Source organism: Athene noctua, chromosome 15, assembly GCF_965140245.1.
Source record: "Athene noctua chromosome 15, bAthNoc1.hap1.1, whole genome shotgun sequence".
NCBI classification, from domain to species: Eukaryota; Metazoa; Chordata; class Aves; order Strigiformes; family Strigidae; genus Athene; species Athene noctua.
In genome coordinates, this window is record NC_134051.1 from 13892891 (window position 1) to 13920711 (window position 27821).

Genomic DNA, 27821 nt, shown 5'->3' on the forward strand with positions numbered 1-27821 from the left:
AGCAAATGAGACTATAAGAACTAGAAGGCTAAATTAGTGCAATATGAATGACATAATAAATATGTAATGGGTACAGCACAGACCTTCTCCTCCCATGCACTCTGTAGAGAATTTTGGGAAAAAAAGTGGTTCTGACTGAGCAATGAAATTTATCACATGGTCCAGATTATAACCCTTTAAATGCTGATTAAGGAACTATTTTTTACAGTAACTGCAGACATGAATCAATGTTCACTGCATTTCATTTACAGATTTATGGCTCTCAATACAGACTACAGATGAAGTTCAAAGCAAACAAAAGGAGGCATTTCACATAGCTGTGAAACATGAAACTCCCTCCCACAGACCACTATGAAAGCTAAAAGGTTTCAAAAATCAACTGAACAAACCTACAAAAGAATCACTAAATTGCACTAAACTGATGACATTAATATGATATGGTAAGCCCTGAAACAAAAATTGTTAGATAGGGCTGTTCAAGTTCAATGATAAAATGAGGTTTAAAACAGAATTATGCTTATCTAAACATCACTGCTTCACTGGCCAAACCTCCTGCTCAATCACGGACTGAAGAAAGAGGATATACTAGCAAAAACTGATCCTACGTGTATTTGTCCCTAAAACTGCAGGAGCTAGAGAGGAGCAGCAGTAGAGCCAAAATGGAAGCAAACAGGTGGAGAAGCAGTTCTGTAAAGAAAGGAAATTGTACTGAGTGAAAAACCTGAATGTTATCAATACTCTAGTTCCCTTTCAGCATTTTCATAGGCAGGAAAACAAGTACTATCCAGGCACAGGAAGATGCTACTATCAGAGATGTGTGTGTCTGTGTGCGCCCACACACATGTATGTGTAGATACATATTTTTTAAAAGGCAATGCTTCTGGCAAATACAACCATTTAAGTCACGTAGATAAATTGATCTTGAGTACTTCCCCTGGAGTATCAGGCACAAACTGGCTTTTCTTTCTTCCTTTTACTTGCAGCACACAGCTGCTTTCTGAAGTGCTGAACAACGTGGTCAGTTCAACAGTAATACCTGTTTCTCAGAACAGCTTTGTACTCCAAAATGAAGTTCTTTCAGCTTCCCTACAAGAGCACACATTAACCACAGATATTTTTTGCCATATTTTTTTTCTCCCCTAGGCAGGTGGTGTGCATCATTTTTTCAGGACTCCAGTGTTACAAAGCGAATGATAATATTTAGTAATCTTTGTAAACAAAATCTCTCATGTGAAATAGAATTGATTTTAGCTCATTGCAATTTGAGAGTGCTCACATCACCCCATCTGCCAAGCAGGTGTTACAGCAGCAAAGATGTGAAAGCATCAGTCACAGCACTTAACGGAACCGTTCAGTGCTCATGCAGTTCTCAGACCTTGTTCTCCAAGAAACCCCCAATGATTTCCCACCAGCAGAGCTCCAGCAGAAGGAAGCAGTCCCACTGGTAAGTGTCGGGGATCAAACACCCTCCATTTCATAACCTCTTCAGTCAACCTTATATAACAACTTTATAGAATTATTTTGTGTAGACCTTTAGAAGCTCTGTGTTATCCTACGTGCTTCATGAAAGGAGCTGTGTGAATAAACCACAACTGAGTAATTAGAATTTACAGCACACAGCACTATAAGCATCATAAAAACATCCCATGTACTGTTGTTTGCAAACATAATCCTGCAAACTTGCAGGAAAACTTTCTTAAATTTACTTTGTAGACTAAAGAATCCAGAATTTGATGCAGCTGGCGGTCAGTGGGTCTGTGTAAGTGGGAGACAAGATATTGCTTTGCCAAGTATAGCTACATCAGAAGTATTTTTATATAGGACGACATGGAATAGAGCTATATAGACAAGGGTCTTTGTCTCACTTGTTTTTCCTGTATAATCAGAGGAGAAACAACAGGCACAGCCAAAGGGTGATTCCAGATCACCTCATTAGAGTGCTGGTCCAAATAAGCTTTTAGAGGTGCTGTCTACAGAAGGTTACTCTCTGCTTCAAGTTAATTTTTGTGAATGCCTTTTGTGACCTTTCAGTGGAATTTATCTCCTGGCTTTGCTACTTTTTTTCATTTGAGAGTGAAGCTTTCTCAGAGACCTGACAAAACCCTAAACAATCCCAGTTTGCTGTGTGCTCTAAGGATCAAAAAGAAGTTTTTATCAACCAAAACTATAGCCCAGTGGATAAAACAGATTTCAAAAATTTATCTATTTTCTACTCGCTGCTGATTTCCTGAAAAAAATGTCTGTGTGTATCTATATGCTGGACTACATTTTCATACCTGGGCAATGGTCTTAAACAACACTGTTCTTACACAATGGTGTAGAAGATATCAAACTGGGTCACTCTACCTGTATCACGAGTGCATCATTTCAAGGTTGAACGAGGCTGATCTAAATCACTGAAGTTGAGAGTATTTAAATCTAAATTATCTTAAATACTGACAAAGTGACACATAAGCAAGCACTGAGATTACTCACTCAGTGTATGGGCTTTGCCAAAATCAAGGTCTCAATGGCAGGAAGAAGAAAATATTACTCCCTTGTCAACTTTGATTACACAACAAAGAAAATAATGAAACACAGCATATGTTGTCTGGTAAATTTTAGAAACAACAGCTTTCAGCACTCTGTGCTTTAATTTTGAGTTCAAATATATCTCAGCTGTGGATGTTCAGAAAGCTGCTTCTTCCTTTAATACTACTTTCCTGTCATAACATTTCTAATAGGAGTATTGCAATGTAGGTATCACCCACTTTTAATGAGTAAAGGTGTTAGAAGTTATAGCACCTACAATCAGAAATACAATGAAAAAATATGCCATTTAATAAAGTTAGGTTATTTTTCCTCATATGTACAAACTAATTATTTTTAACCACATCTGAAAAATTGCTTTGAAGACATTTAGATGAACTTAAAACTTTTTAATTAAAAAAAGATGGAGACTGCAGGGAATTTCCTTTTATATTTTATATATTATATCATCTAGTGATTCTCTCTCTTGGATGCAAAATCTCTCACCTAGACAGACCACCTATACTCTTCAACTCACTTCTGAACCAAAAAGTCTTTTCTCAACTTTGTTCGTGAAAACCCAACTATTAATGTAGGTTTTATTCAACAGAGCCCTTAAACAAGTTCAGACATTTGCTTAAATGTTTTAGTTCATTCACACCATGAAGAAACATTTATTACTATTTTGTGTTAAGTAACGTAAGTAATTTTAGTGTGTCAGTGATGGTTCTCTGGACAAAAAGTCTTTAAAAGATTATAGCTCAACAAAAATACCCATGCTTTTCAGGTCATAGAAAAAATTTCTAACATCCTAAGAATATTATACTGGAATGAGATATGTAAGAAAAAAGTATGTCCTCTATTACATAAACTGCTTAATTTAAAAAATAATTTATTACTTATGTTTATCAAAGACACATGACATGCAGATGAGATTTTTGGCTAGGCCACTATGACCATTTTTTAAGCTATAAGCAAACCTATTTATATAAGCACTATAAAATTCTTAAAAGCTGAATATGCATTTCACACAGCAGAGTAGAGTGACTCCAGTAGATCTCTCAGATGAGAACGTCAGGTCAGCTCAGTCACAGTTCCTGCACACAGGTTTTTTTCTGTACTTAACTTTTGCATGTAGAGGAGACAGAGCTTTGACAACTGAGGCTAAACTTTCAGCAGTTATACAGATATGCTTTCAGAAATGTATTTTCACTTAAATGATAAACTATGTTCTCAACTGAGTTGATTTTCACTGTCACTGAAATCACTTTTCAAGGACAATACTTGTTATAATGCATTTAAAGAAAAAATGGGCTAGGAGGATTTCTTAGACATGCAGCTTACAAGTATGGTTTAACTTTGCGTAGTAGTAATACATATTTACAAATGCCAGATTTTCCATTTATAAATATTTATCATAAGGACATGATTTTATCTTTAATTAGCCCAACTGTTAAGGACACTTCTAATGTGAGAAATGTAATTCAGTATTTTGTACCAGATGTACAAGACAGCTAGTCTTTCATCTCTGCTTGTAATGAGTGGATACTTAAACCAAAAGCATTATGTAATACGTAAGTGATGAGAAGAGAATAACTACAGAAAGTCTGGGTTCTGAATTTAAAATAATAATTTTCTAAAGTTGCATACCTCACTTTAAAGCACCTATGCTGTATCACCATACTTTAAGTATCCGATTATTTTCTACACAAACCCACATGAATTTCTTTGCTCATAGCACAACCTGAATTACTAGATTGTCCTTCCTTTCCGGTCTCTAACCAGGTGAGTTATGGCTGAGTTATGTTTGACGCTTCTAGAAAAAATATAAACATGAAACCTGGGATAGTTCCAGGGCTCATCCTGGGTTATTAACAACTGAAATATGATGCCCATCTGATAACAACACATTGACAAACATAGTAACCCCTAAAACATGCACATTATACTGAAATTTTTCATAATTACACAACAAACCTTTGGACTGGTTGGAAAATACTGAATCAGAGAGAGAGCAGAAGGAAGGAAGCACTGGTGACAGGTTGGAGGAAGAAGAGTAGCAGCAGCCTAGTGGACTCATTAAAAAGGCAGACTTTTTCCCAAATAAATATTTATATCAAATTTCTAAATTAAGTGCTATAAAGGGTTAGCCTTCTTAAACTGCAAGTCATAATTTAAAAAAGAAAAGCAGCAAAATGGATTGGGATTTCATTAGCAATATTCTGTGTTTTAATCCTCCAAGAATGTATGAACTGGGGGAAAACCAATTTCATGTCTAATGACATGCTGAAATCGATTATTCTTTGGCAAAGAAGAGAGTTGGAAAATAAGTGGTGTCATTGCATATCTGTTCATCTATCCTACCACGATAACTGCCTGTTTACAATCCACTGATAACATTTTGTGGTCTTATAAAGACTGTTCTTCAATTGAGTAATAAAATGGAAACAGAATGCACCTGTTACTAAGGAAACTCTGAGCCAACTTTTGATTCAGCTCATTTTGCTCAGCAGTCTTCAGTTACACTGAGCTGCCTGCTCTGTGTTCATTTAATTAGCAAAATGTTTGATTATTTGATTGCGAATATTACCTATTGACTCATTTACTTATTGTATAAAACAGCAAGGAAAAGATCAATGTTTTAACATACTCACGAAGGAACCAAACAACACATAAATTTGGGAGGATTTTTAGGGGTGGGAACAAGGGGGACAAACGGAAATGATGGAGGGAAGGTACAAATGGGATGTTGGCACAGAAAGGAGTTTGGGAATTTCTTCCCTAGAGTTGTCTTGTCTTGCTGTCTTCCCATTCTCTCTTCCCCCATCATTTGAAGCCTACTCAACTTTTGGTTAAGCCTCTGGATACACATTAGGAGAATCTGTCTGAAATACCACTCTAAGAAACATGGTAACTTAACAGTGATAAATGGTGCAATGATAACATTCTGCGTTTCTTTTATTTCGTGATTAATTACATTCCCAGTACTGAGTGCTGCCAAATTCTGGATGACAGAAAACTCTAGAACTGCTTTGGTTTCCATACTGATGCTCATTTACTGGGATACACCTGTATGGTAATGGCCTTCTGCTAACAAGCTCCCCAATGAACCAGGATGTATTTTGAGTCGATAGTACGTAAGCAGTCATTTAGCTGCCCAACTTTCTGAAAGTGATACTTCCCACTATATTAACACTAGCACAAAAATTAGAAAAGATATTATGAGGTATTCTCAGTGTGGCTTCTTATGGGAAAAAACCCCACTTGTAAATCTTGAATCTGCAAACGTGTCAGTCCCCTGGAGAGCCCTCAGCCAGCTCTGAATTTTAGCCCCACTGATTGGAAACAGTAGGAGATTCAGAGCTTGGAAATGAGACTGGTTTTGGATGAGTCCAGGCTTAACAACTATATGGAAAATTGGGAACAATATCATAAACAATTTGCATTGTTCAGTAATCTGAATAACGTGTTCTCTTATAGATATAGAGAAAATGACGCTCCAATGCAGCGATGGCAGGCTGGCAGGAAATTCTGAGGGACTGGCACACTCCAGGAACATGAAGGCAATTAACTGGAAACAATGGGAACAGCATGGAGGAGTAGCTCCGTACTGTCTGTCTCCGTGGAATTCAAGTGTTATCAGATGAAGCTAATGGATTTGGTACAATATATTTGTTTAGCGCATGTGGCACCTGCCCTTCATCCCAGAAATGGCCCCTATTAGTAATGGATATGCAAAGGATTGATCTTAGCAGAGCAAGACTCTTTTTAACACTGAATAAATCTGGAGTGCATTACACTCTTGGTTTAAAATTGGCTCAGTGTGGGAGAAAACAACCTCCAAGGTAATTCTGAATTCTGTTTCCATGTTTTATGTAAAACATAAATCCTGTATTTTTCTCCTATGGCAATACCTGATCTCCCACTCCTTAGGCAGGAAAAACTCAGGTTGTCTTACACGGATCAGTACTTGAAAAATGGAATCCTTGCTATGTATTTTAAAGGGTTTTTCACTTATAGTTTTTTACTTTTCACTCAAAGTTAAATTTGGCTTGGTACGATTAGATTCAATTGATAATTTTGACCTACAGGTAACAACGAGGCTTACAAGCAGTACCTAAAATTCCTTGAAAACAGTACCATTTAAGTTAAATGTATTTTGTCTGACAGCATATCCATTAACAATCTGAAACAAAAATTCAAAAATAGGAAAATTTTAAAAAATACCTGCTTTATGAAACTTTTCCATTATCTCTTGACGAACTGATTTTTCCAAGTTGAAATAGTCATGGGCTTCATCAGGTTTTTTCAGAAACAGGGGGATGTGCTGAAATACTATTATATGCTTGCATTTATGTTTTTGAGCAACATCCAGTTGCTCATTGAGCCACACATCCTGGGCTTGCTTTAACTCAGGGCATCTGGAAGAATCGAAGTATAACTGAGAATTCAGCACAAGAAAGAAAACTCCTCCAACCCAAAAGCTGAAGTAGTCATCTCCCCAGTTCTTGCAATATTTATCTATTGTTTCTTTTGTTGGTGTATTGCCAATATCATGATTTCCACTGACGAATACCAATGGTATGTCCTGGTTGGTGTTCTTCAGAACATTCTTTAAATCCTGCTCTTGGTCCTTCCTCCATTGACTTCCTATAGAAAAAAACAAACACATCTTGGTGTTTATGCTGTTTTCCTACCCTCATTGTTAGCTTTTTATTGAACTATACATAGTAAGAAAATATTCTGTATCAGATGTGATCATCACATGCAAGGATCTAGAACACATCTTCACTTTTAATATTGTATGTCCACTCAACCCTTTCCCTTCCTTATCATGTACTCAGCCATTTTCAATGGCTTACCTTAAGCAAGGCTCTGGACAGGAACAAACAGCATAGTAGTAGGTGAGACAATAGTTAGTCTTTTGCACCAAAAGCTTTAGTAGTCTAATTCTTTTCATCTACAGGCTGTGGCAAAAAAAAAAGCAGCAACCTTAGATGGTGTAAGAGCTTTACACAAGGGTACAAACAGGGTCAACTTCTGATTTATATTTTATGGCTGTGCAAAGGAACTAAGGTTGGTGTTTTTTTCATTACAAGAACTACTTTAACAGCAAAAAAATAATTAGTGTCTTGTGGTGACTTGTTTATATAAGTCTGTTTTAATAAGGAGCACGGCATTAATTTCAAAGAAAGGCAATTGTGTACTTTGCTAGTTTTTCCCTCATCTCTGTTTCTATATTAATATGCATTCCCAGACAGTTACTTTTTTGGTTGTCAGAAATTTGTCCTTGTCTAGGAAGATTTATCTAATTGTTAGATTAATTTACACTGAAAAAAATTTAGAAAGGGTTTTTTTAAAAAAAGTTATTTTATTCCAATGATGACAGAGGTTTTAAGTTCACTGAAGAGTAATCTTTAATCAGAGGCCACTGATATGTTTATTATTCATGAATTAAGCTGAACATTGTATTTTCTCCTGCAATACATATCTAACACGGGCCCATTTCACAAATAACTGCGTTTTTTAACCAAGAAGTTATAACAGGATTTTTACCACAACTCTGAAATCAGATTTATAACATACATTTGCATACATGTCCAGGCAAATCAATCATCATGTATTTTTAAATTGTGTTCTATTTGTGTAACTACGTATCTATATTATACATAGAAATATACTAGAGGGGCTCCTGTAATGTAACTATGAGAGAAAAGATTTTTTCCTCCATGTTTCTTCAAAATACTTATGATCAATATGTTGACAAACACTGACCCTTAGTAACTATTATTAGTGAAGATTTCAATTCATTTTCCATACCCTATAGATACAGGCTGAAGTTCCACCTTACTGCTGTTACTAGAATTCTACAACTTTAGAAAAATACTGGGAAAAACCATATTATGTCTAAATTATGTCTAAATGTAAAGACATACGTGAGGTTTGATATGTGGTGTCTAAAGTCAAAATCCACAACTCTCTTGTGTTTAACTGCTGTACAGGGTAGAAAATGATTGTAGCAAAGTCTTTGAGTAACTTGAAAAATACTGGGCATATGCCAGCCAGTGTAGTCTAGAAAGTAGTGGACAGCAGATCAGGTTGTGCAGTATATTAATGTACCAGGACCACGATCAGTTTAGGCTGTCCTTCCAGTTATGGAAAATAGCCTCATTAATTAAAAAAAAAAACCAACCAAAAACCAGGGCAAATGACATCTCATGTTATTTGGAGGAGCTGGATTTTAAAAAATAAAACCAAAAATTTAAATAAATCTGGGACACTTTGTTGTTCATGGAGTAGGGAACCTGGCTGAGAAAGCTGCTTTTTCTGCCGCTCCCCACCTTCCTATGCAAAGAGTTGGAAATTTCAAGCTATAAATATTAAAATGTACAGGGGAGGGGAGTGGGGAAAAGACTCTGTTAAAATATATGTAAACACATTACACCATGTTAATCTCCATGCTATCACTTTGGGAAATTTAGCTAACAATTTCAGAGTATAAAGACATTTATGCATAAGTTACAGAAATAATTTGTAGAATTATGTATACCTCTTCCCCGTGGTGAAATTCAAGCTCTAGAGACTAACACTTAGATTAGATTTGTCGACAGCAGGGCACTGGTTCCCCAATTTAATGCAATATTATTTCTATAGCAACAGAGAGACATATTCAGTGTTTTATTGCAGAAAACAGATTGCTCAAAATGGAAAACAAGGTCTCTGCCCAAAGAGTCTTGGAAAACATACTAAGTAAAGATTATTTTAGGACAGTTGTCTCTTGGCTTGACCTTTTCTTGGTAGAAGGTCAAAAAAACTTCAAAAACAGAGAAACCTATGGAGATAAAGGTGGGAAAAGGCAGAGTAATGTCTCTGTACCCTGGGTGTAGCGCTTGAGATGAAGGGCTAGGACACGCACAGTAACAGTGAGTTGTAGCACAGGAGCATGCACTGTTTGTGCTAAAGGGAGCCATGCCACTATTCAGTGCCCCCCTGAAGGCCCTCCTCCTAAATTACAACTGAGGTAATTAATAGATAAAGAAGATAAACAAGAGGAGATAAAGTGATAACGAAGGAAGCCACTAGAAAGCTACAGTGGTCACTGCCATAGCATTAAAAATATCCCCTTTAATCTCTACCAGGCAGAGAGCTAACTACAATATTTAATTATCCCAATTATTTTTATTTGATGGCATGTATTTCTTTAGCTTAGATAGAGGTTTGTTTCAGGTGAGTAGGAAACGAAGGTAATGCCAAGAGGCAATGTAAAAAAAAAAAATAATTTGGGAAGTGTCAGGGTACATGTAACGGAAGTTAATTTCTGTTCTGTTTATCCTGGCATCATGTGCAGTGACATTTTTAAATCCCAGGCTACGATATTCTATCTGTATGTTAGGTTCTGTAAATACAGTCTTGCCCTGAGATACATTACTTCAAAAATTAATAGCCCATAAAGGGCAGTTTGGCTTTCATGAAAAAAAAAAGGAAGTGAGAACTGTTGCTAGTGTAGTTCCCTACAGTTTTCCGCAGCTTCCCAGTCTACCAGTTTTAAAAGCTGAGAGATCTGAACAGGAGCATAAAGGTGCAGTGTCAACATCTCTATTGCAGTACATCTTTCTCTTGTATATTATATCACTATTTGCCTAAACACCTGCAATATTCTTTCCTGCATTACTTAAGAGTCAAGATAACCTGCCTTCACTCACCGAAAGAGCATATTTCACGAAATAAAGTACTTTTAAAGCATTTTGCTGAAGCTCGCTTCTGTCAGCAGAAGTAAAAATCACAGATTATTCTGCCAAAAAAAAAAATCCTTTAGCTACTAATCCACAGTTACAGTTTAGTTTGATATTCCACAGAATAGAGCACCTCTTTACAAAGCTGGGTTTGGTTTTTTTAATGCACTAGCTATAAAAACAACCGGAAGCACTGTTTACCCCCAAACCACATCTCTGCAATGCATGTTGATCGCAATTTTTGCATCAGAGGCAGCTCTTCACTTACAGTAACCTCTACCAACATTGTAACTTTTTCCCCAGAAGTATTGCAAATGAAAAATTAGCAATCAGTTAACAATAGCACCCATTTTTTCTAATGATATGGATTAGGAGAGGGAAGGGGGGAGGTTATAATGGTATTATTATTAGGTGGTACCTCCAGGCGTTTCTGTGCCAGTGTTAGGAGAACAACTCCAAGTACTCCCCCCAAGCCAGGAGAAGCTTGCCAGCCCCTATGAGGGGACATGGATGTAGTGGGAATGGTGTGGCTATAGACAAAAAAAAAAAAAAAAAAAAAAAAGGTGGAACTAACACCTGGCTTTTAAAGTTTGGCAAGGGGGACTCTGTCCAAGCCATAGTACATATTTACATCCCCACTGATGCTTTGCACTAAGTTACAGCAGTCTCTGTCCCTGTAACACCTTCACTCGGTTTAGGCTGAGGGCCAGCACTGGCATTCTTAGGATGAAGCTAAGCAAAATGTCTTCAGCCAATTTAACAACATGTAAAAATGTAAAAAATCATTTCCTGAATTACTTGGTCTCAATATTTCGATGTATCTTAAAAGTGTCCTAAACTTAGAGGAGTTTCAAACATGTAATTTTTAAAGGAAAGCACAAATTTTCAGTGTGAAAAAGACAATTAAAAAGAAAATTGTTTAACTATGAGCTTCTATGAGAGCAACACTTGAAAAGACCTGATATGACAACTGCAATCTGCCTAACATTTAATCAAAGAGACTGATGATCAAAGAACAGGTAAGATCTAAACTGTAGATTAAAATTCTATGCAAAATATCAAATAGAAATAGTAACTAAATTTGATAAAAGCAAAACACCAGCAATGAAAATGGAATTTATAAAAACATTGGGCCCATTCCTTCTGTAATTATTATGATATCAGAAGAATTACTCTGGCATCAAAAGACAAGTCATTCTTGTTGGAAGCAATCACATGATTGTTTATACAAACAAAAGACAGATTTGTCTGTTTTCCTGGGCCTTACAGTGCATCACAATTGCTTTCATCAAAGACTCTAATTATTTTGGCCATTTTCATGTTCTTGAGATGTTTGTCCCTTCTTTTTGTTTTGTTTTCATGACTGTCTGCAGTTGCTCTACTCCTTTTGCATGCCATTTAGAGGACCATCCCTAGTAGTATTCCCTAACTTTCTAGAGAAGAGAAGAGGGGACTCCAAGGCTATATTCACAGCATGCTCCTTTTCTAAGTACCTCCACTGAAACAAATTTAACTGCTACCTCTCTCCCTCTGTGGGAAAGTAGTCTCATCCTGTTCAAAATGGGGTTGCCTCTCATCTCTGCTGTCGTTTTGGATACCTGGCTGTTGGCTCCGGCTTAACAGGGCTACGACTAAGCTCCTACATCATCCCTCTCAGCATCTCTCAGCTGACCCCCTACCCAGTGACAGCCCCATTGCTGTGCCTGTCACTTGGAAGACAGCACAGGCCCAAATCCAATGGTATCATCAAGACCAGACAGTATCTTACAGGCTCCTTCTGCAATTAGATCTTACCGCATCTAATTTTTATGCGCTGCCATAAATAAAAGTTTAACTGAGCTTTAATCTTGTCACATCTCAAATACTGATACACGGTTTCCTCTGATCTTTGCAAATGCATCCCAGCATCCCTTCAGAGCACTGATGCAGACAGAGCTTTCCCACCCCAAAGCTCTGACACCATTTGCTGCTGTGCTGCCTTCTTTCCTAACCTCCCCCATATCATCAATATGGGCAACTCCTTTTTACAGTCATGACTGAACTCTTCCCCTCTCCTCATTTGTTTACACGTTACCATCCCATAAAAGCAATGATTCTCTCATTGTTCATGAACAGTTAGAAAAAGACACCTTGCTCTCCACTTCACATTCAGTTTTCCCAGGATGCTACAAAAATGTGGTAACAGGGCACTGGAATAGAAAGGAAAGATCTATCAGGCCACCCAGTTCAGTCTTACTGGTTCTCTTGTTAGTCTGTACTCTTCATTGTTTCTTGTTTTAAAATTCCCCTCTGGCATGTGCCATAATGAAGTCATGCAATACACTGTGTCATTTCAAATTATTATATGCAAGAATAAGCCGATCAATTTTAATAAACCCTGTATGTCTGAAATAATTTTTTCTGGCTTAGTCTGTGCTGTAATAACTAAAATGTCTCTTCTCACTTATTTAGATATATCTATTTCTAATATGCAAATAGTCTGAAAAAAATTTATGGTGTGCAAAAAATATTATTACACAGTTAAAAATAATGTAAATATGACTAGATTCACTACTGGACAAACTGATTACTCAGTCTAACTTACAAAGAACCTCATCTCATTAGTTCCACTGAAAAGCAAATATTGAAATAATATTTGTCTACAGCTGTAAGAGAATGATTTTTTCAGTACATTAGAAACAAGTAATAATCTGTTCTGAGACACAAAAAGTGATCACAATAAAGAATTTCCTTGCATGAAAACAAAAATTAAATTTATTTTATAACTTTTAGCATTGAAACAAGAAGGATATTTAAATCCAGTTTTAGCTAATAATTAACAATTATAATAGTAAAGCAACGACAAAACCGCAAAAGTGAACGAGGAAGCCTATTAGGGGATCAACTGCTCCTAGAGTTTCAGTGCACAGCATTAAATATAACGACTGCAAATGCTGACATTTCTCTGAGTGCCAGCCACACAGGTGCCCACTTAACAACCTAATTCGTGGCATTTACTGTTCGACCTTCTGCTGTGAAAATAAGTATTATGCTTCACTCAAGCACAACTCTGCTCTTCTTATCCTTACTCATCTCCTAGCTACGCAGAGCTGTCACAACAAGGACGGGCCTTCACTGCCTTTGGGTCTGTTCTTCTGATGAAATCATCACAAGCAGAAAAAAATACCACAGTGTTACAGGAGTTACAACAATAAAGTTAATAAAAACAGGCCAAAGGTATGAAAGTATTGTTTCCAGTAACTGTTCATTTTTAGGAGACAGAGCAAGATTTTATTCTTTCACACTTTCTTCAAATGATTACCTGTTAGTTTTACAGCTGAGGCCTTTATCATATTTATATGTTCATATTAAGTAGTTACAGCACAACTAATAACTCTGAAACACTCATCCCTTAAGTCTGACGAAACTGGCCTGTTCAACTGAGAAACACTTTCAATAAGTGGGTACAATTACTTAAAAAGAGATGTACTTTTCCTGATGTCTAAGGCATTGTCTATCCTTAGAAAGACATCTTTGCTATCAGAACAAGTGCAGAATGAAAAGGCAGTTAATATCAGTCAGAGTCAATGGTTCAGACAAATCACTTCCTCCTCAGAATACGCCTTCTTAACCCAAATAATCTTTTGCCAGGTTGTCTTTGTTCCATACTCGTGTTGGCTATGAGGTGCTCAGAGAAGAGCTTACAATACAAACAGGTGATGTGCCACGGTCAGAGTGGTAATGCAGCTTGCTCAGAGCCACAGATGCTCTAGCCCAATTCCTACCCATTAACCATGTTACCCTCCACAAACTATCTAACAGTTGGCAGTCGGTAAAACTTGGTTCAGCTTGATTAACTGAGTCAAAGTTATGTGGGCTAGATCTTCTGCCACTGACTTCCAAGGAAGAAGAAAATCCTTTACAATTCAGAAGGATGGAAATGCCTGGACATGCGCCTTCTAAAAAGCAAATACTTTTAAGCTAGACAGTTCTAATCACCTCGTCTGGCCATACTTGCATAATGCAAAGTACTGACTTTCTGCATGTTACTCTTTAGAAATAGCAAATCCAATTCCAAGAAAACAAAGGAGGCAACAAGGATTCTAACACAGAGACACACTTACTGTACAACGGGCCAAATAACTAACTACCTGTGGATGTCCACTCCTTGTATACATTTTCAAATGTTCATAGATGGGAGCTGAACTGCTAAAGCTGAGAATACGATAAGCTGAACTAAAACTTTCTGGGCTGAGAAAGAAGCAAGAAAAGAAATAACTGGACTTTGAGAGATTTAAGTTTTTACTAAAACACGGATAAAGAAATCTAACTATGCTTCCATATATATTTATTTTCATACATATATAAAATCTAGGACTTGTACTAGATTTTCAGTACCAGTATTTGTCCTGATACTAGTATCATAAAAGTGTATGATTTGAAACAATTGTGTAATTACATCTCAAAGATTTTCATATATAGTTACTGTCAACAGGACTCCTTAGTTCAGGTGTAAACTGGTTTAGAGCGTATCGTCTAAAATATATACGTATGGAGCTATATGGTCTAAAAATGTAAGTATATACCTGCTGAAGATTAAATATTTGCTTCTGATGGCCCAATGGTTTCTCTGCAATACAAGACTGCAACGTACTGTGGAACATGCGTGGAGCATCTCTTACGCCTCCCTACTCTTGGGCTGACTAGAGCAAATTAAATTTCACACTAAGCAGTTTAGAGGCTTTGAATGCTCCATTAGATTTTACTAGAATCAGACAATTACTATAAAATGTTTATTTATGCAACCATAGTGACATTTCTTGAAACAGGTATTATTAGATGTTTGACAAATAATATGCTACTTATCCAAATTCTTAGACATTATTAACATTAGTGTAAGAGTTTGGAGAAGAAAATAGCCAAGAATGCTTTTAGTTTGGGCTCCATCCTACTGAGCGTATCAAAGTTTTTGACAGGTTGCACCAGCAAAAGAAATGGATGCTGTGAGTATATTTAGATTAAGCTACCTTATTGTCAGGAAATTAGGTCATACTTAAATACTGCTCACATTATTTCAGGTGATAGTTCAAAAAAAGCCCCACTGATCAGTCAGTCAGTGACATTTATTTAAAAAAACTTCCTTGTATTCAACAAATAAAATTTTTACTTATAGACTGAAACAGTAGTTCAACATTTCAAAGCCACTGCTTCTACCTCGCACTAAGAATTCAATCTGTGCCTTTTCTACTTCCTGCTCTACTATAAATCTCCACTGACAAAGATTCAGGAACTGGGATTTAGCTGACAATTTTGCTGAAACTGCATGTGACAGCAGAATACAGTTGCCTCCTCCCCAGCTGTGCCAGGCTGACAGGAGTTAAACTACACAGACTTGCTTTTGTTAATAAACCAAGCAGCCAGTTCAAATGGCAAAAAAAGAGCAAATATAGTAAAGGTGACATGCTTACAGTAATTTTAAAATCTGGAACCATATTTTAAGACACCATTTTTTAACCTGCTTATATGCTTGTTATACAGACAAATCAACCATCAGCATTCACACTCTTGCCTTCTAGATGAGAAAGGGAATTTTAAAAAGAACTATTACGTTTTTAGTTTAAACTTTACAAAATATCTCCTTACATACATGCTTCCCTTAAGAACTAGCTGAGCAGCTTAATTTCATCTGGCAAGTTTTTTTTTAAATTATTGTTCCTTTGTTTTAGCAAAATGGGTTATTTAGCAGTAGTTTAAAAGCAATAATAAAAGCAGTTTACAGCCAGATTTACTGTGGTAAAATCACTTTTGGAGAAAGACATTAAGCATTATCAGGCATTTTTTTTCCTTTGTAGAATGCCTTACTAATTCACTGTATATAACATTAAGAACTTGAACGGGACCTGACATTTCTCTGTAATTTATTCAGTTCACAAATGTATAAATGGCAGCTTGTGCATTTGCATGCAGATTTCAGCATTACATTCATGTCACATCTTGTGTGCAAAACCCACCAGCAGCAAATCTCCAGATCTCCAAACAACTTGGATATGAAGCTATGAGCAAGCTAGTTCATATATGATGTAATAAAGTACAAGTAGAGCAGACTGCCTCCTAGAAAGGACATCAGGCTGAATTGACTGCAAAACAATTGCAAGTTTACAAGTTTGTACATTAAACATCTGTGAAATATTTCCTAAGAAAGAACAACACACACATGCAAATGACTGGACTTTATCAAATATATTAAGAGTTGTGAAACTCAGTATTATCTCAATGATCCATTTTAGTGGATCCAAAACCAAAAGACATGTAGAACTTCCTGGGAGGTACTAACTTCAGCTCTTACTGAAACCAAGTATTCACTGACCTTTCCGGGTCAAGCCCAAGACTGTTTTTTTAAATAAGAGAATTTAGAACATTCCCAATAGGTTTTAAACAGTAACCCTTTGTCTAGGAACATTTGCTACGGTACATGCTTTCCCCTTGATTTAGAAAGCTGAACAAGTTAAGAGTTTTCTTAGAGTTACACTGTAAAGCAGGTGTTGTAATTATATGCTGCAGCCTATGCTTTAAGATTTAGTATCTATAAAAACTACACTTTTGGAGGGAGTCATATTAATGCACTCAGTATTTAACAGAAACAAGAGACAGAAATATTCTGGACTGTGGCAGTTGCACATCAAACCTGGGCACAGGAAAGAGGCTCAAGATAATCCAGTTAGTAATTCTCTCAGGAGAGGATGCCTTCAAATGTTACAGTAGATTATAAACAGAAATGAAGCCATACCGCTGTCTGGACACCAGAACCATCAGCTCTGATGTTCCTCAGCTATGAAGCTGTCTATTCTGAATGTAAATAACTTCACTTCTCTACAGCGTACGTGTCAGAGCTTATAAGAGCTACTGATTGTATAAAAGCCAGCATGCCCAGCTTGTCTTGTATCCTGATCATCAAATTGTCAAGCAGAAGTCAAACGGAGAAGTGCTGATTTGAAAATCATGTCCCTTAATTGCTGCCTAAATATGAACTCAGAATCCCAAAATTTGGCACCTGCTTTTAAAAATCTTGGCACACATCACTGCCTGTATTATGACATGAAAAAACACTGTTTGCATGGAAGACAGGACAGGGTACATAATTTTGAGAAGACACATAGCCAGCAGTTTTGCTTTTCACATAAAGCACATAGTGTTGCCCAAAATTGTAATTAGTAGAATTGAGTTGATATGCTTTATTGAGGCTTTATGGAGGAGTTAGCAAAATGTGCAGAATCTGTGGGGAAAAAACCCAGCACCAGAGATGCATACACACACAGAAAGCACTTTATGCAGTCATGGGGAGTTGACTGGCAGGTGAGAAGGTCCCAGGAGAGTCGGGGGCCCTGGAAGCAGCAGGCAGAGGACAGTCACACAACCCAGCTGGGCAGGCAGGGGCCCAGGATGCTTGAAGCAGAGAGGCAGAGCAGGCAAAGGGAGGGAGAAATAGGGAGGGATGCTGAAGCAGGCAGTGTACTTGCCTCTCCAGCAATCTCACAGTGAATCTGTGACAGTGACAATTCCCTCTCAAATTCATGATCTTGTCTTTTCACAGAATACCAGACTTTCCAGGTAGACCATACCTTTTCACCACTACACACAACATGGTGCTTCAGGGCACTGCTTTCTCCAGCTGCAGCAGGTGCCTTGCCATGCTGCTTGGCTGCTTTTTTCCCCTGTTATGCTTAAAGCTGTCTTTTTCCAGCTCTCAAAGCTGCACTGCCTCAATGACCAGTAAGAGACCATCAGTGTGCTGCTTATAGTTTGGGGCCCTCTGTTTTCAGCTTGTCTCTCCCTTATCAAGGCCTTTCCTGTCACCCCATGTTTAAACTGTTCACAGCAACGACACGTGCCCAGCATCAAGCTCCAGTTCACGCAGCAAGTTCCTGTAATGAGGTGACAATAAGCCCAACAGGCCAGGGCTGGGGCACTTCAGTCAGCCCAAAGCACGCTAGCATGCAGCAGGTGGCCTGTAGGTAGCAATGGCAACACTCTTCTGACTGTGCTCCCGGGCAACAATGGCATTTACACCTATATGTGACCATTCTGTAATTTACCAGGATAATTAACATCCTCTTTATAGAATTGGAAGGTCTTGAGCAACAGGCAAGTATGAAATGGCATTCCCAAAGGATTAGGGGTTTGCTGTGGGTTTAAACTGATACCGGCCAATTTACACCTGTAACTGGCTGTAATGCACCTATGGAACAGACTATAGAAACCTGTACATATAGGTACCCTCTCTGCAGAAGATTGGTGCACATCACAATTTGCTTTCTCCATCGAGCTCAGCAGACAGTTGTTCCCTCCTGTTGAGTCCCTGAAGTTATATTACAAATATCAGACGATGTATGTTGAAATGTATTTCTGCATATATGTAAATGGAAGAACACAAGTAAAAAAATATATACTGGCACATGAATACAAAGACAATGCTCATTCTACCACAGCCAACTATTAAACACATATGGCAAACCTGTCTCATGTTAAGGAGACATTTTTAAAAGTAGAATACACAAAGTCAATTGAAACCTTGTCTTTAGTCTGGATTACAAAATTAATATTGCAATCATATACATTCTACAATGCTATTGTCCCTCCTCACAGACCCCTTTACTATAGCAGTGCAACCACTTGAAATAATACTGAGTATCTTGGAAAGGCTGCAAGTATGCCCAATATTCTGGGACAGGAAAAAAAAGCCACTGTAAGAACAGTGTGTATCAGTTAGATATAATGCATGAAATAAAGTCTGGGTTTTTTTGTGCAACAACCCCCTGGAACCAGGTGTACCAATTTCAGGGGCACTGCTGAGGTCCAAAATGGCACAAACCAGCTCTAACTCCAACAAACAGGAAAATGGCTCCTTGCAGCTTCTCTCTTTCCCTCCCCTGCTCCCCACAGCCTGTGTCTTAGAAGAGGAAGAATGCAGCACAAGAAATTCAAGAGAGCTAAGAAAGGTTGGTTTTTTTTTTTTTTTTTTTTAAAAAAATCACTACAAGTGTCTGAAATGAGTAAGACCACTTAAATAATTTTATCAGCTATTAAATGAATAAAAATCTATGCAAAAAAGCCCCACAACACCAGACTTGGGGAATGAGTAAGAAAGCATGAATGTGCGTAACTGCTTATTTTGTGATCAAACTAGAAAGATGGACAATTGCTTCTGAAGCTAATGAGAAAAATTAAAGTATACACAGATTAATTACAAAGTAAGAAGTACCATCATAATTAATTCACTAGGCATGTCAGAAGAGCAGACAACAGAATTCTTGTATTAGAATTCAGTTTATTTCAGATACAATGGCTTCGTCTCCTGCTAACACACAGCTTTCTAGATGGGTTTGCTCTTTACAAATGGATATAATGGGAAAGAAAAAAAAAAAGTGGATCCTACAAAGAGAAGACCTTTGAATGAGCAGATGCAAGTGATGTGGGCATCTTCCTCCTCCTCACCTTTCACCAAAACAAAGGAATTCTGAAGTAGAGCACACCATTCACAGCTCTGACCTGTCAGGTGCTGTTACCACTCACCTTAGCAGAGCTAAAGGTTCCTTCACCAGAATTGTTTCAGAAATGTCTTATAAATAACAGTTTGAAAGCCATTAATTAAACAGTTTAATAATATAAAACAAAGGTAGAAGGAAAAAAAAAAAAATCACTACTTGGATTTAATTGACAGAAAAGGCTGATGTCAGATTATAGAACACTGAATGACCTGGGCAGTAAATTAGAGATTATGCCTTCACCTAACTAAAGGAATTAGTACAAGTATTCACAGTGTACTTCAAGTGCCATAATACTCAATTCTAGTGATTTTGATTTCTTCTAATTAACATATACACACAAATGAATCTAAAACTGCAGGCATAAACATTACTTGCTCACTGATCCATTATCACACTGCTAACAGATCAAGCTTAATCAAGTTCTATCAGTTTTTTTGATTATACACATTATTAGACAAGTCTCGTTTCATTTAGTCTCTAAACAGCTACGTTTTATTATAGTCAGAGCTAAGTAAAGTTTGCAGGAAACTTGCTGTCTTGCTCTTTCACCCATGTAAACAGAGCATTTAATGAAAATTAATTAAACACCTGGTCTAAAGCTACATCACACACAGGACTTTGCTGGCTAGAACTGATGTCTATCAAGTTACTGACAGCAGTAGTATCATTACAAAAACTGCAGTTTAAACAATTTCCTCCAAAGGAATTCAGCCACATAAAAATAGCTGCTAGATTTTCAGCTTTACAAGTCAGTGTTTCTCCATGGCTTTAGAAGGGTGACCTTGGCTGCACACAGCTGAATTCTCTGCTGTTGTAACGAAAGGTGTTGAAATACAGAACCTGTTTTCTGGACACCAAGCTCCACTCAAAGTATGGGGTGAAAGAGGCAGAATACTTCATGTTAAACTGAAACTGGAAAGACAGGCAAGAAGGAAGCAGGGGAGTTGTCCCTCAATGTATGGAGGGAGCTATTCCATGGAACAGACACCAGGTTTGTTGCAGGATGAGACGATGGGTCAGCCATTGGAGTGGGGTTTTGCTACAGACCACCCACCAGGGGCAAAGAAGTAGATCAAATCTTCTGTAAGCAACCTGAAAAAGTCTCCAGATCACAGATGTGGAGGGTAACCTCTCTGACATCTGCTGACAGCAATCCAGGAAGGAGTCTGGGACAACCTCTCAACATAGATGGGCCAACCAGGGCCCGCTCTCCTAGTCCTGCTGCTCCCAAACAGAAGTGCTAGGGGATGTGCTAATCTGTGGTGGCCTCAGCTGTAGCTGCCTCCAAAGTGGAGTTCAAGATCCTGAGAGGAATATAGAAGACAGATAGCAAATCTGGGGCCCCAGGACAGCAGACTGGCTTATTCAAGAAACTGGTATATAGTATCCCATGGGAAGCAGCTCTGAAAGGCAAAAGAGCTTGCGAGAGTTGACATGCTGTCAAAGACAAGCTCCTCATAACACAAGAATGGTCCTTCCTGATTCTGGGATGGGGAAAGTATTATAGTAGACTATCAGGAGAATGACTTGGCTAAGTGAGGAATGCAGGCCTGAATACTGATGGAAAAAGGATGTAAAAGGGAAAAACAAGCAAAGACTGACTTGAAAGAAAGAATATTGAAAAAGTACCTGGGCATGCAGGGCTTGTGTTGGGAAACCCAAAGTTTGCTGAGGGCTGAAACTAGTCAGGGGCATGACAGGCAGCAAAAGCTTCTACTACTATAGCAATAAAATAATAAACAAAACACAGGCCCACTGCTGACTGAGGCAGTGACAAGTGACAGGTACTCAGTGCTTCTTTTGCCTGTCTTCACTGAAATGTTCTCCCAGCATTAAAGGAGCAGAGAAAATATTAGTAGCATAACAGGGTTCAGTCAAGTATCTCCCAAAAAATTTCAGCTCTATCAAGTCCATGGGACCTGACAGGATGCATCCAAGAGTACAGAAAGAGCTGGCTGATGTTTGCATAAGGCACCTCTATAATCACTGAAAGGTTGTGGAGTTAGGATGCTGCAGTCTAGATCAGTGGAGAACTATACGGGTGAAAAACAGGCTGGGCTGTTGGGCTCAAAGGGTATTGGTTAATGGAACAATGTGGAAAGTTGTCAAAAAACAAAACAGAAGGTTCCAACTTGACAGAAGGAAAAAAACGTTTTTAGAAATAAACTTCCAGTGTTTTAGAGAAATGCAGTGAAGCAAACATCCAATCAACCATATTTTCCATTTTGCAGATTACCATTTTTGCATACTAAGTTATGCTACAATAACTTAATGCACCCAAATGTCTTCAGGAATAAGTCTTTCCTTATCATGTAAGGTGTATCTAGGTGTGAGTATTGAGTTTATAGAAATTATTTTCAGTAACACAGTTGCACTATAAAGTATTGCTTAAAATTCTTGATTATGTACCACAATATTAGCGTTACCAGGAATAGATATCCTATTCTTGATTATGTAATCAAGAAAAACTTCTGAAAATAATATTCAGAGTACAAACTACTTTTAATCAGCAGCTAAATACCAAGATACTGGCACTGATTACTTCGTTGCTCTAATGACATCTGTAATGGATTCCAAGTGCTGTGCCTGATTGCTTCCCAGCTGATCAGGATTCTGTTCATCACTTCTAGCTGCTGGAATTCTGAGATTTCTTGGAGTTTCTTTGCAAAAGGCTTCAAACACTGCTTCAGCTAAACAGCTACAGTACATGCTTTAAAACAGTCATCATAAACCTTACACTTAGAACTCCATGAAAAAACATATTAAGAGAAGAGAGAAACAGTCAGGGTTTTTTCCCCTCTTTTTATTGACAGGCATCGATTATAAAGTAGTATAATCCCCAAAGAAGTTGATAGATATTGGCCAATGGATCATAAAATATAGCTGAACTTCAGTGGATCATTGCTTTCTTCAATAACCATGCTGCAAGAGTAACTGTGATACACTTTCGTTAATGCTGATATTTTCAGCTTTAATATGTGATATACACAAGTAATTTAAAAGGAAATTTGAGACCTTAAATAAGATACATGTACAAGCCAAATTCACAATTGTTAAACCTAAATCAGTGTCTTGTCTTGTGTCATTTCTAATTTTTGCCTAATGAAAAAATGAATTTTTAAATCCATCATTTTATTGAACTACCATGAGAGAATTGACATGGTAATCACTCTTGGAGAGACTCCTCAGTGGAGAAGTATGAAATGATTGCAGTACCATTCTAATACAGACATAGGTTACACAGGTCTAAAACATCCTTCCCTAGAACAGTGATGATACTTAAATTACTTCAGAAAAAGTATTACTACTAGTCTTCAATTTTGCAAACATTTATATGTTCAAATTATCTGAAAAAAATCTATTTGCTATAAAAATTCTTAGATTCTCCATTTGCTCTCTTTTTCATTAACATAGTATTGCTGAAAGACTAAAAATTTCAAATTTTTGTTGTAACAAATAATGAAAGTGCTGGCAAATTTCATTATTATACAATTTTGAAATGGAACTCTTAAAATTTTTTTAAGAGTTTCATCAGTTGCTGGAAGCTTTTTATCTCATTGTGTCTTAACTTTAAGTTAAAACTGTTTAAATGGATTGTGTAAAAAAGTATGAAATCTCAAGCACAGTATTATACTGTAATGAGTGGAGTGAGACTTGTGCCATATGACAGTGGAATACAATGGCTCCTGCTTTTTACCTGGTACAGAAATACACTAGTGGTTCAAACACTAGTGTAAGAGAAGAAATAATTCATTCCTCCATGAGAAAGAAGTTACCTCGGGCCCTAGAGTTTAGCATGGCATGTGGAAGAAAACATGACTGCAATACTACCAAGTTTTCCAAAAACTTTCACTGCAAGGAATGTGGAAAGATTTCACTTCTAACATCAGAAGATATTTATTTTGATAAAAAAATACACAGAAAATAAGTTCTTATAAGGCCAAAAACTTGGCTTCTTAATGCCTCATACGGTAACGACTATTAACAAGCCAAACCAAAGAAATTGTCAATAAGTATCTCGATAAGACATTTTTAAAACAGGATTGAGTTGTCTTACTTTAAAATACCTTTTCTTTAGGTTTTCTTTAACTCTTTGAGTTTTGAAGGAGTTTCTATTCCAGAAGCTAAGGAAGTGCGAGGAAAAGGTAGTAAAAAAATCTTCTGAAAAACCTCTTATTTCCCTTCCAAAACACACATTCAGTTTAAACTAAAGTATTTAAAAATATTTTAAATGTACAGATTTAGATTTATCTTCTATAAAGTGCTTTCCTAACTCTGCATTTCTGTCTCCCTTGCTGTATCACACATCTCTCTGCCCTTCTAGGCAACTAGTCAGTGTTAACCCACAGGTATCTGCACCATAAAGCAATTCACTTCTCTCCCTCATCAGGTTAGACATGAAGACAAATGGATGACTGTAAAATTGAACTTATATGTTTACCAACTCACAGCATAGCAAGCCGTTTGTGTAGAAAAAAAGACACCAGTTGAATATTTTAAAATCCTTTCAGTAGTACATTTCCTTAACTACATGATAACACAGGCTTGCAAAGTATTAACTTAATTTTAATCAACATGAAATTATTAGGTTAATTAAAATATAGTGGCTCAAGTGAGGTAATCATAGAATCATTTAGGCTAGAAAAGACCCTTAAGATCAGTGAGTAATGAACTGCTCCTTCTTGCAATTTCTTGGAAATTGCACTAGGCAGCTTCAAATATTTATACAACACACAGCACATGCATTACACAATGTAATGATCTCAGCAGTACAATCCATTCACAGTTTCTTTTACATGTTTGTTAGCAAAATGAATATATCATAACATTTTACAAAACCCTGACAGGTTTGTATCTAAAAATATTACCAAAGTCTGAGACATACATTGGTAAAGGGACAATAATGACTACAGATATCCATTAATAGAAAAAAACCCATAAAAACTGCCACATGCAAGACATTTATTGGAAGCAGCCATTCAGTACGCAGTGGAAGTCAGAAGAGTGCTGGCTCTCTGCAGTTTACATATACACTCTATCAACAGAAAAGCCTTAGAATAATGTCATTTCAGTCAAAATTGACAAAAGTATTAAGAAGTTTGCATTGTTTCATAAGCCTCTGAGAAACATCCAGATAAAACAAAATTAACTTAGCTTTCTCTATTATTTAAATTGGTGAGTGAAAGATCCTTCTCAACAGGATGTAGAACACCTATTATTCGTCCTGAATTTTCTTTCTCTTACAAGGGATATTGACCATAACATACTTGGAACATTTATACAAATTAAAACTCTGCTATTGGAAAGCCATATGATTCTTAGGAAGAGATTATTTTATGATTCTGGGTTAAACCTGTACTTCCAAAATGAATGGAAGAACATAAACCAATAAAGCAACTGCATAATGGCAGACTTTACATTATGACCAATACTGAGGTGTTAACACAGCAGATTCGATCAAACTTAAATCTGTTAGAGTGGGAAAGTGTAAAAACTATCACTAAAATAGTGTTCTGGTCAAAAGAAAGTCTGTAGCCTATAAATAATGTCAATCAATTTGACTTATCAATTTGACAGTTAATTTTTTAAAATTCACTTTGCGGGACACTGAAGGAATTAGTGAAAGGTCTCCAACACACTCAAAACCTTGCCGTGCAAAAACGAGCTGGGAAGCACCACCTCAGGTGCACGTGGAACGCAAAGCAGAGCGCAGCACAAAGCACGCAGGACTTTGCGAGCTCACTTGGATTGTTGTGCTGTCAGCTACATAGCTAAGGCTGTCTGCAGCTCTGCTTCTTATCAAGGCTAAGAAATGTAAGACACTGTGCTTAGATCTGCTTTTCAGACCACTTGTCAACTGGTAACATCACTTTTTCTTTCACTTCCAAGAAGATTATTTATCTTCTTAAAATAGAAAATATTACCAGTCTGTTCTAAAGTTATAACTGTCAAACTTTGGTAACCCACTTATCTAGATGGTCTGTTGTTCTTCCTCTGACTGTACACAGAAACATACTGATCTCCAAGTCCCACAGCAACAGGACAGACTAAAACTAGAATTTCCTGACTTTTAGCATTTTAAGAATTTAAATATTGAAGGGGTTGAATTTATTAAGTGTTAGAAAGCCAGAAAATTCTCTGAGTTTCTCCTACTTTAGGTATACTCAAAAGCCATAGATGCTTTTTGTTCTTTTCTTGGCATTGTTCTTCCCCAATGGCTAGAGTCCCTACTTGTCTTCTCAAAGCAATTTGTTTAGAAGAGAGAATTTTAATGTGTGTTCTTAGGACTCTTATCTCAAAGAAAATTTCCTCAGGCCCACTGAAGCAGCTAAACAACAAAAGTACACTGCTAAAATGAAAGATACAGGAAGTCAAATGAAGAAAAGAATCACCTACTTTTCTTGCAAACACCGAAACAGCAGCATACCCAATCCTATTAAAGAATATCATGAAGTCAAGGAAATTAAATTAGCCTTGTTGCCAATCTGAGATATAAAGAAAATGGAGTTACAATCCCCATTCTACACTTTTAATTGCCTTACCTGGCATTCCATGGATAAGGTCTCCACACAACACAAAGAACTTGGGTTTAGGGTTTAGTTTGTTAATGGCCTGCACTGCTTGCTCTGCTAATTTGATTTCTTCTCCCCATTCATCATCTCCATTGTTAGTGTCTCCAACTGCCCAAGCTTTCATCAGTCCAAACTGAGGATCTGCTCCTTGGATGAAGTAGAAGGGCCCTTTCCATTGGTACTCATCAACTAAGAAGAAAAAAAAACAAGAAAGAAACCCATTGAAAGTTAAGCACTAGAGAAATTTATGAAGAGAATGAAAGTTTCCATGCATCATTAAATGGATTGCTCTTCACCTAAGTAAGTTGAGGCTGTTTTAATGGAAGTACAGAATTCTGTAGTCATTCATACAGGAGAAATATAAAGGCAGAAGTACGAAATTTTCCTCTAATGGGTAGCTGCAACAGGTGAAAGTATATTAATCTAATTATACCACATGGTAATTACAGACTGATTATAGGAAAAGTACGTGAAGAATTCAGCAAATAGTGCTGGAAATTACAAGACTACAACATAGCACAAGAGCATAACGTTAGATTTTAGTTGATTCTTTTAAGACTCCCATTACTGCTTCTTTAATTAACAAGTTAAAACATACACAATTCACATTTTATGGTTCCAGTAGACTTGTTCTTAAATTATTAAGGAGTTAAATGCTTTTTGTTCTAATAGTTTTAGAAATAAGTTGGATGTAGCATATTCTTTGGATTTAGAACTGAAACCACTCAACAGGACCAAGGTCAGTGAACACAAATTTCAGCAACATCAGAATTAGCAGCAGCAATGAAAATCCTAATTTAGAACTGTCACAATAGTTCCCAAGACCTATGATAATGAGGCGAGAACTCAGAAACAAATTTTGATTGCTAGAGTCAGTGCAGACTGAGGGTACAACAGAATCTGTACTGCTACAACTTTCTTTTATACTTGTTTCTCTGATACTACAATAACAATTACCACCAAAAAAAGCATGATACGTTAAGCCTATAAGCACATTAAGAAAAAAAAAAAATCTCCACATCCGGCAAATAAAGCAACAGTTGGCTACAAATTAAAACAAAACTGGGTGTTATGTTTCCTAGATTTATGTCTCAGGTTGGAATTAAAGTACAAACACAAGTACACTGTGGTTTCTTCAGCTAAGTACACTCATTTGCAACCAGAATATTTCAGTTTTGACAGCTGCATTTGACTTAATACATTTACTGTTATTGGGATTTTTTTTAAACAGCACTTAAACTGTTAAAAACTCACTGACTACATCAATCTGTAGTTGAATCTAAAAAACATGACAAGCAAATTGTTTCAAATTAAAATATAATCCATAAATATAGTCCCATACTATGTCAGTCTGATCTGAAATACAGCTTGAGGAAAAACTAATCTTCCAGTAACAGTACATAAGCAAGTAGCATGTCTACTGCTAGGATTTACTTTGGGGTTTGTTTTTTTTTTTTTTTTTCAAGTGATCTAGAACTGGAGCT

General features: G+C 37.0%; 1 protein-coding gene across 1 annotated transcript in view; it reads right to left on the minus strand.

Annotated features, from left to right (window-relative positions):
- The window catches only part of CPPED1 (calcineurin like phosphoesterase domain containing 1), a 49582-nt gene that overhangs the window by 11631 nt on the left and 10130 nt on the right, over positions 1–27821 (minus strand). The window contains exons 2-3 of the mRNA XM_074919114.1: positions 26308–26526; positions 6736–7158 (exon numbers count right to left, since the gene is read on the minus strand). Coding sequence (XP_074775215.1) covers positions 6736–7158; positions 26308–26526 — 642 coding nt within the window. The remainder of the gene's footprint in view (positions 1–6735; positions 7159–26307; positions 26527–27821) is intronic.